This window comes from Vanessa cardui, chromosome 10, assembly GCF_905220365.1.
Source record: "Vanessa cardui chromosome 10, ilVanCard2.1, whole genome shotgun sequence".
Taxonomy (NCBI): domain Eukaryota; kingdom Metazoa; phylum Arthropoda; class Insecta; order Lepidoptera; family Nymphalidae; genus Vanessa; species Vanessa cardui.
Genome location: NC_061132.1, coordinates 3,840,268 through 3,850,497, shown reverse-complemented (window position 1 = coordinate 3,850,497; position 10,230 = coordinate 3,840,268). Strand labels below are relative to the sequence as shown.

General features: G+C 33.6%; 1 protein-coding gene across 1 annotated transcript; it reads left to right on the top strand.

The window, feature by feature from the left end:
- Nucleotides 1-6,283: 6,283 nt before the first annotated feature.
- On the top strand, nucleotides 6,284-8,774 carry LOC124533242. Its single transcript, XM_047108447.1, has 5 exons — nucleotides 6,284-6,964; nucleotides 7,341-7,523; nucleotides 7,637-7,746; nucleotides 7,835-7,999; nucleotides 8,566-8,774. The coding sequence occupies exons 1-5, from the start codon at nucleotides 6,865-6,867 to the stop codon at nucleotides 8,644-8,646; spliced, it is 639 nt and encodes a 212-aa protein (XP_046964403.1). The 5' UTR covers nucleotides 6,284-6,864; the 3' UTR covers nucleotides 8,647-8,774.
- The last annotated feature ends 1,456 nt before the right edge of the window (nucleotides 8,775-10,230 follow it).

Genomic DNA, 10,230 nt, shown 5'->3' with positions numbered 1-10,230 from the left:
TTGGCTTATAGAGTTTCAGCCTTATGAAGCCAGTATGCCTGATAGATTGTAGATGTTTGCAGGGTCACGCAAAGAATACACAATGGAGGATCTTCGGAATACAACAAGTGATCTCTATCGCACTTACATCTCGATATTCATGCTCGTTAATAAAATTTACGACGGTGAATCTGCTATAGTATCAGCTATCCTTTTTACTAATATAACGACAGTTATGAGTACGATACAGTCGATAATATCATTTAGTGCTTCGATGGGTAAGCCATTATAGTAGGGGAGGCGAAGCGAAGATGTTTGCAGTGACGAGAGCGTGACAGATAAATACGTATTTAGAGACATTCCTTGTATCATATACTCTTACAAAGTATGAACCCTTAATATGAGATTTGAATAATATATTCCTATGTGCCGCATACAAATCGTCAGAAATTTTAATACGACACTTTTGAGGGTTCAATGTACATACCATGAATACCATGTACCATGAATTTCTGACACGCTCGAGTAACGTTTTTTTTTTTTAATTTTTTAACCGCTTGTTTTATACAGCCCTCTAGACGTAATCGTCAGATTAATATTTATGGCGATTGTCAGAAATATAAAGCGCGTTTATACTATTAATGGCTGACACGCAAGTGTGCCTTTATACAAGTGATGTACATTTTAATAATAATAATAAATAACAATTAGCATTAACATTCGAATTCAACAAGTTTCATAATGCTCGAGCAATTGCAAATTTAGCATCCTCGCCTCCCCTACCATTACTTAACTGCATGAAACTGATACATTATTATTTGATGTTATTTTGTTTCAAAAAGATTTGTTCATAGACGACAGGACTATAAACATAGCTGTACAAATCTTTAGATTGATTTTTAAATATACAAGAATGATCTTGCTCATTGAGTCGTATCACCGGATTCGAAGTGCAGTAAGTGTTGTTGTTGAAATGTTTTATTATTAAGCTTATATATTTATCACTTTGCTTGTTTAATTTTAGTTGGTAATACAAACATAAATTGATTAATTCATTATAGAAGCATTACACTTACTTCTTTATGCAAAAAAAGTAAAGTAACTGCCTATAAATTTCCCGCTGCTGGGCTACAACATCAAACCCTCTCCTTAATGGGCATCCTGTCCCATTAAGGAGAGGGTTTGGAACATATTCCACCACGCTGTACCAATGTGGGTTGGTGGAACGCAAATGTGGTACAATTTCGATGATCCTTCACCGCCGAGCACGAGATGAATCATAAACACAAATTAAGCACATATATATATATATATATATATATATGTGTGCTTAATCAAAAAAAAAATGACTTGACTATTTGTTGAAAACAAAATTCAGAAACGTTTAATCGAATCGTTGAAATCTGCAAATCAGTCATCTCCTCAAGTGGCCTTGCCAAATTGTCAAGCTTATTAATATCCCAAAGCTGGGCGCAAGGATCATCTCCGCCTTTTGTCGAGAATACTTAGGTTTGGAGCATAGTCTATTACGTTGCTCTAATACGGAATACACGTAATCGACTACTCACGATATTTAAAATTCTATCAATACTTCTAGGAAACTTTGCATTATACTAGGTGTCACCCGATTTTTAACGGTCATCAGGTGATATTTAAAATAGTAGGCTTACGTCCTTTTTGGGGTTTGGGGTTCAAGTTGCTTCATACCAAAGTTCATCTAATTCGGATCAGTGGATTGGCCGTGAAATAGCAACAGACAGACAGACAAACAGATATAATTACTGTCACATATTCGCATAGATGTAATATCCAAACCAAGCTGTGAAAGAAACGGAAAAATGAATATACGTGCTTAAATATCGAGAGATATTAACTGAAAGGACTGTGACTCTTGGGCTACATTTAGTGTGACATAGTTACAGCTCGTACAACAACAAGTTAGTCAACTTATTTGCGTCAGTAAAGAGCCACACTCGGACGATCTGAACAGCTTCATCTATCACGTTACATTCAACAAGCCCACTTTTTCACCGCTCGGCGTTTTCAACATAACGAGAGGATTCCATTTTGTGGTTTGTATTGCAATGTTTTTATGACTGTTTTGGGAATGAGTCTATACGGCCTGATGTGAATACAAGTGAGGTAATACCGTATAGTTACACGATTGCCCAAAAAAGGAGCGTTGTGTTTTCAGGGCTAATGTATGTATTTCAATTTCTTTATTTTATCACAACTCTAAAATGACTGAACAAATTTGGATGTGTGAGTAACCGTTAGAATTCCCATACATTCCAGGTGACTCTGACTATAAATTCATTAATCAATTCACTCAGTGAAGGTAGTTGTGTTTTTTAAATATGTAGCAAGAAATATTGTTTATTATTTTTTTTAATTAAAATCAAAATCAAAATAAACTTTATTCAAGTAGGCTTTTATAAGCACTTTTGAATCGTCATTGTACAATTAAGTGAAGCTACCACCGGTTCGGAAAGTAGATTCTACCGAGAAGAACCGGCAAGAAACTCAGTAGTTACTCTTTTTTAACATTTAAAAAATACAACGTCATGTTAATTAAATACAATTATTTCAATTAATGTATCCTGCTTGGAAGTCAACAGGTATTAACTCCACGCTTTTTTATCATCTATAAAATCTTGTATTAAATAATATGCCTTTTTTATCAATATATTTTTTATAAACGATTTGAATTTACGAAGCGGCAAAGTTAAAAATGTCTGCGGAATTTTATTATTTATTTTAACATAGCCTAGCTCTTATACGTAAAAATATTAAACAGTTTTGGCAATGCTTAAGTCTCCCAGAAATGAGAACAACTAGGCTTAGTTTTTGCTGCATTTTATGACTTTTTTTCTTTTAGTTGACAGCTGGAAAAGAGTAGCATCTATTGTAACAAATTTACATTACTGGTTTTTTTCGAGATATGATTTTTTAATAATTGTCTTTTACTGTTCCAGGTTTTAAGCGCCATTACTACGTTTTTATTAATATTATCACAATTTTCCACCAACACTGAAATTCGTCCTCGTGATCTATAAATGTCGCTTATAGTTCGTAAATTTTGCCTCTTTGTATACTTTAAAATGATTGATTCAAAAAATAAATTGACTTTGTGCACTTCTAATATCTAATACATCCTTAGAAAGACTATAACTTTTTTTTTCTTTCCCTGAAAAATGTTCTTACGGGTTTCCCCACATAAAGTGGTTATTATTATTTCTGGTGACCAGAATGCTTGTTGCGCCTATATTAACGCTACTGTGATGTGACCGTACCCAACCTTTTCAATCATCAATCTAAGGTGACCTTTAGAGAAACCTCATGTTTTGATTAGCTTAATTTTTAACCACATGACACATGCTGTACATCATATAATTCGAAGGGATGTTGCTTAAGCTGAAGCGTTTATTATTAAGTACAACAATAACAGCCTGCAAATTCCCAACTGCTGGGCTAAGGCCTCCTCTCCCTTTGAGGAGAAACTTTGGAACATATTCCACCACGCTGTTCCAATGGGGGTTGGTGGAATACATATGTGGCAGAATTTCTATGAAATTTTTCACATGCAGGTTTCCTCACGATGTTTTCCTTCACCGCCGAGCACGAGATAAATTATAAACACAAATTAAGCTCGTGAACATTCAGTAGTGCTTGTCTGGGTTTGAACCCGCTACCATTTTAGTCCTCATTTACCATTTAGTCCTTGAGAGTAATTCTCAACTCCGCAGCACACGCGGTCAGAAAAGTTAGACAATCGATATTTACATCGCTCGTTTAGAGTATTTTGTTTTTTTTTTTTTTTATTTCAGTGTTATATCATATGGCTTATTACTTTGGGGTAACGCTGCAGATATTGAATGTATTTTTATTTTACAAAAGACTGCTCTCTTTTTCGGTCTATTTATAATCAAAGTCAAGGTCTTTATTAAAAATAAAAGTGTTTATTTACACTTGCTTATTGATAGTCAAAAATCTACCAACAGTTCGAAATTTAACACCTTGGACTTGAGAAGAACCGGCGAAAGAAGCCTGGAGGCAATCATCTCATTCTCAAGGTGTGCAGTCAACTAGAAATTCATTGAATTGAAATTTCAATTAAAGGAAGAAGATGTGGTCTTGAAAACAAGTTTATGGATGTCATGAACAATCTATAGCCTATCGAGAACATCATCGAAGAAGATAAAATAGATGACGAATATTAAATTAAATGACTTTTAAGAATTTTATTAGGACTCACATATTTGTTGATTTGTTCTTTTGTAATTTGTACATTGTTGTAAAAATATTGTTGCGACTAATGCCCACAGAAGTGAATATTTCTAGAATAAAAACAGATTCTTTATAAAAAAAATATTAAAATTAATCCACGTGGAACTTCCATTGTTACCACAGAACCAGCGGACAAAATATCCCGTTGTTATTGTGATCGCTGCGCTACAGCTAGAAATTAAATTTTCTCCTTCAAATCAATTCTTAAGTAAATGAACAAAATAAAAATAACAAATAAAATTAATCAAATCCAATTAAAATAAACTTTATTCAAGTAGGCTTTTACAAGCACTTTAGAATCGTCATTTAACAATTAAGTGATGCTACCACCGGTTCGGAAAGTAGAGTCTACCGAGAAGAACCGGCAAGAAATTCAGTAGTTACTCTTTTTCAATATTTAAAAAATACAGTCATGTATTTTTATAAGTAACATGGTAGGTTACTAATGCGATTTCTATCATAAAAATCACGAATTAAAAATAAGCAATTTATGTAAACATATGGCTGTATTAAATCGATTCCAGATAACAACTAACTACTAGTGTACTAAACTAAAATTAATATATTTCTAAAAATGTGTAGCACATTCGTGAAGGTAACTTTGTTATATTTAAAAGTGTACCATAAGGTTATCATTAGGTTACTAATGCGTGTTCTATCATAAAAATCACGTTATTTAAACGAGTAAATTATGTAAATACATATGTATATGGCTGCACTAAATCGATACCAAACAATACCTGACCTGACTTGTGTACAAAGATATATTATTACTTTTAATAAATTATAACTAAACCTGCTAGGCTCGTCGGAAGGTGAATGTTCGGCCTTAATTTAATATATTATACAGGAGCTTATAAAGTTGTACTTTCGGATCTGATATGATTCTAATTTTGGCGAGCTGAGCACGTAGTTATCGAATTTAATGCCAAGCAAAAATGCTTGCTTGTTTAGATTCGACGTGTGTGATGGTGCGGATGTGACGTGCAGTCAGTACATTTTCAAGCACTAGCAGACTCGCCAGTCTTTTGATTCCTCACCACCCGTACTAAAAACTCTGGAAAGATATTCAACAATCTAATTATCATCCAAAACAAGCTTGATATTGATCAACAACGTTCTCATTGTTTGTTTTATTTTGCGAAATCGAATGAAGAAAATCATTTGAATGAAGTTATTCATTGTAATTACTGTGATTCTCCTGTATAGTAATCATTACATCAAAAAGTTAAACGACCTTGTTTGGTTGAACATAAATCATATTTGATAATAATGTATTTAGAATGTTCGTAATGGCTTAAGTCACAGACATGTTCATTTGTTAGGTGTGTTAAAAATATAAAGGAATGAATAGTTGAATCTGAAGAGAGCGCTCGAGAAATAAAACTAAATATGGAAAGTGGATTATTCAGGGTGCCGACCTCTTTGGTATTCGTGTTACGGTTATCACGTGTGCTGGGGCTTGCTCCGCTACACCTGGCACGAGACCGCGCAGGATACATAGCGACTGTCTCCAGGTCGATTGCTGCTTACAGCTGCATTTTTAGTCTGTGTATCCGTAAGTTTATTTTCTTAAATGTTACTGAGCATCTACGTATGTTTTTAGATGTCAGAGAATTTCATTTATCAAGAATAATATAACCTAGTGATAATTTCTGGCATTTTCTTTTCAAAAATAATTAACAAAGAATACAATATGATTAATATATATTTTTTTATAAATTATTTTAACTAAGTTACTTTGTAAGCTGAAGCTTATTATAAATGGTAACTTTTTACACAGCTTAAATGCTATTTTTATCGTCATGCTGTCTGTTTTACAAAAACATATTAAAATATTGTATATGTTATTGAATAACTTTCAACTATTTACCTTATAGATGTATAGATGATGACGATGATGAAATTGTATGAAATAAGAATATTGTATCTCTTGTTTTCAGATATATGTAGCTTTGCAACAATCTTGATATATATTTTCGACTTCGAAATAGTTCCTGTCGGAAGTGTCTGCATTACATTAGTAATAATGATAACAAATGGATTTTTTTCCTACACAGGCGTCTCCCGCATGAAAGGAATCATCAAACATTCGATCGCATTACATAAAGTATTGTTTCAGTTCTTTTATAATAATTATGTTCGTTCCTAAAATACTGTCATATTATGTCCAAGATATTTGAAAGCCATTTTTTTAAATATATTAGTTTGTTGTATAAACATCAGTCGCGTTCATCCACATTAGTTCAACAACAACAGCCTGTAAATTTCTTACTGCTGGATTAAGGCCTCCTCTCCGTTTGATGAATATATGTTATATTTTAGATAAACAAAGATGTTAATTGCAACAGTTACATAAATCGCAACAAAAGGTTATTCGTTAAGGTTCCTTCGGTGTCTTTAATTTTATACGCTTTGTTAAATCTTTTTACAAAATATTTCAATTTTAATTCAAAAAAATGTAAGTCTGTATTATTTACCGAATTTACTCAAATCATTCAATTTAAATATTTACTTTTATTCTCGTGACATCTTCTTTCAGTGTTATTGGAACTGTTAAACTTTATTTTAAGTGTTTATGGTTATGAATTATTGCTGATGGAAATGGAGGTTATGTTGATTAACTTCGATGTCCACTGCGTACTGCAGACCATGACTACGAAGTTTAGGCACTTGAACGACGATATACACAGTAAAAGTAAGTAAAGTAACAGCCTGTAAATTTCCCACTGCTGGACTAAGGCTTCCTCTCTCTTTGAGGAGAAGGTTTGGAATATATTCCATTACGCTGTTCCAATGTGGGTTGGTGGAATGCTCATGTGGCAGAATTTCGATGAAATTAGACAAATGCAGGTTTCCTCAAGATGTTTTTCTTCACCGCCGAGCAGGAAATGAATTATAAACACAAGTTAACCACATGAATATTCTGTGGTGCTTGCCTGCTTTTGTACCCTTAAATCATCGGTTAAGATGGACGTTCTAATCACGGGGCCATCTCAGCTCAATGTCAATAATAATATGTACACTTTTAAATCTCAAAGCCTGCAGCATTTAAGGAGTAAATTCTGTTTCAGATTCTGTTTCTGCTGCTACATGTCAACGTGTCAGCGATCTAACGAAGGCATATGTGTCTATTTGCGGTTTAGTCAAGCAACTGAATGCATCACACGGTGTTGTTATGTTTCTGATCTTGTCAGCGAATACTCTGCTGTTTATGTTCACCTTTGTCAATTTAATTGACAGTTTTTTTGAATACAGTATGTTATTTTATTCATACATCAAAATATTAAAATTTATTTGCTTAGCAAGATTTAATTTTTTATATTGGCAATATTTTGAAAGAGTAGCATTACTTTTTTTTGTTTCGTAGCAGGCGATATCCATCAACAATTGAATATCTGTCTCCAGTTGCTTTGGTGTACTAAATATGTGGTTGCTATTTTACTATTTGTCGAACCATGGCACCAAATTCAGTCGGAGGTAATTTTAAATGAACTATTTCCTTTAAGACAGACTTGCATTTGCTTGACCTTGCATTTGTTAAATAACTACGGAATCCTATTTTCAGGTGACTGAAATACAAATAGTTCTGACAAAGCTTATATATAACATGACGCCTGTAGGGAAGTCCACCCCTCTGCAACTTGATCTGATGTTCAAACAACTCCTTCTGAATCAGCCACATCTATCGCCGTTACGAATGTTCTCAGTTCAGCGATCGCTCTTTATTAAGGTCTTTGAATATATCTTTTATAGACTCGACTACTGTAACATCATCATCCTCCTGCCCTTTCCAATCCCAATTTTATTTGGGGTCGGCGCAGCATGTCTTCTTCTTTCGTACTTCTCTGTCAGACGTCATCTCACAAGTAAAATTCTTTCTAACCATGTCGTGTTTCACACAATCCATCCATCGTTTCTTGGGTGTCCTCTACCTCTATATGAATCAACATCCATACTCAAAGCCTTCCTCACAATATGTTCCTTATTCATACCATGACAGGCGACTTCCGCATAACTTCTCGGCTGTCGGTGTCACTTTCAAACTTCCTCTTGTGTACTCATTCCTTACTCTATCCATTCACAACTACCGTAACAAGAACACCAAAATATTAAATACAAAATTTTTAGCTAAGCTACCATTTATGTAAAAAGTTTCGAATCCAGTATTTTTTTTCTATGAATTCGAATAAAAAATGTGAAATTCGAAGAGGCATATATCATTAAGACTAGTTGGTTAAATGGTTTATAATATTACTTCTCTAAACACTTGTTAACATTAATTTTGATACATTTTAGACCATTAGTTTCGTGACTACGTACAGCTTAGTATTAATGCAGTTTACAAGAAATCAAAGGCAGAAATATGCACAGGTTTAGTGACTTGAATTTTCATTACGAATACTTTACATCGAGGTCCATATGCTGAAGTGAACAGTGTGGAAAATACGTAAACTACGGAAAAGCTTTCTTATCGTAACGACTTTATCAGCTTAATTTTTTGTTATTGTTGTTAATCATTTGATAAAATGAATGTTTGTATTTTAAAAAATTAATGAAATAAATATAGGAAAAAAAAATGTTTTTCAGATATATAATCAAAAATTAAATGCTTCTTTTATTTTCCAAGTTGTTTTATTACTGTTTCTAAATTCGTACAAATCTATGACGTCATTTAAACTAATTATGCAATCAACTGTAAAATATAACAGTAAGGGTTTTGTTTGTAAATGTGTTACAATACCTCTACGCGTTCGCTTTTTCGTTGAAATCGATTTTTCCCTATTATATCAGTTATCTGCCAGTTAAGCCGTTCCAGAGATTATCCGGAAAAAAACAAACAAAAATTGTAAAAATGATATTTTGGTATATGTGCCGTGTATAAATACATATGCATTAAGTAAAAAGTGTTATTTGCGCTATTTTAATATTACAAGCAGACACTCCAATTTATTATATGTATAGATAATAATGTCACAATCAGAGACGCTATAGAGTAACATAAAAAGAAAAATACACCAAACTTAGAAAACTCTGTAACATAGTTAGTGCGAACCGTTAAGAAGTTCCCTTGTTTAATATATATGTATTTGACTATGACAATTACTTGAACAGAGCCACGTTACAGTAGGTGACGTATTAATTCGGATTGACAACAGAATTGAAATATACCGTTGCTTTGTTTTGGATCCCATAGTCAGAACCTGCACAAACTCTCCGCAAACTACCCTTGAAGAATATTCATTCCAATAAAAAAGAGCCATCAAAATTGGTCAGCGTGATATTTTGAGTTATTCGTTCATTTGTCGCGCCGTACTTAATTAAGACTTTTATGGTTTTCTTATGGATGCCATTATCAGAACTGTACCAAATTCAAATGGGAACGGGAAGTACTAGCTTTTGTATAAAAAATGAATTGTATGATAAATGAGAAAACGTGTTCGAGAGTGGAGACCGCGTCTCGGCAAACGTAGAATGGGACGTCAAGCACGGTGGGGTGACGATTTGCGCAAGACGGCTGGCAGGAGCTGGATACGAGTAGCCGAAGAAACTACTGTATTTGGAGAGGCCTATGTCTAGCAGTGGGCAAATATAGCCCATATTAGCTGATGATGATGAAAAAAATTAATCATCTAAATCGTTTCACCTAGTCGAAAGTCCGGAGTTTACAAATAATCAAAAAAAAAAACACCGTCTACCCGTGGCCAAAAACGCTGTAAAGGGCTCGAAACGTCGGGATGTCAAAAATAATTAATATACGCGATTCAAATCCGTTATAACTAGTTTTATTCCAATGTAATGTATATGTAATGATCGCGAAAATTTAAGACAACATTATGTGAACCAGTACGGACTGAAAACATCAAATAAAATTCGCCGGTTGGAGTACCTAAAAGTTAAACATGCCCAATTCGTAACGTCCATGAACTTTCTGAAAAGATGCCGTGACAACAATCTTATTCC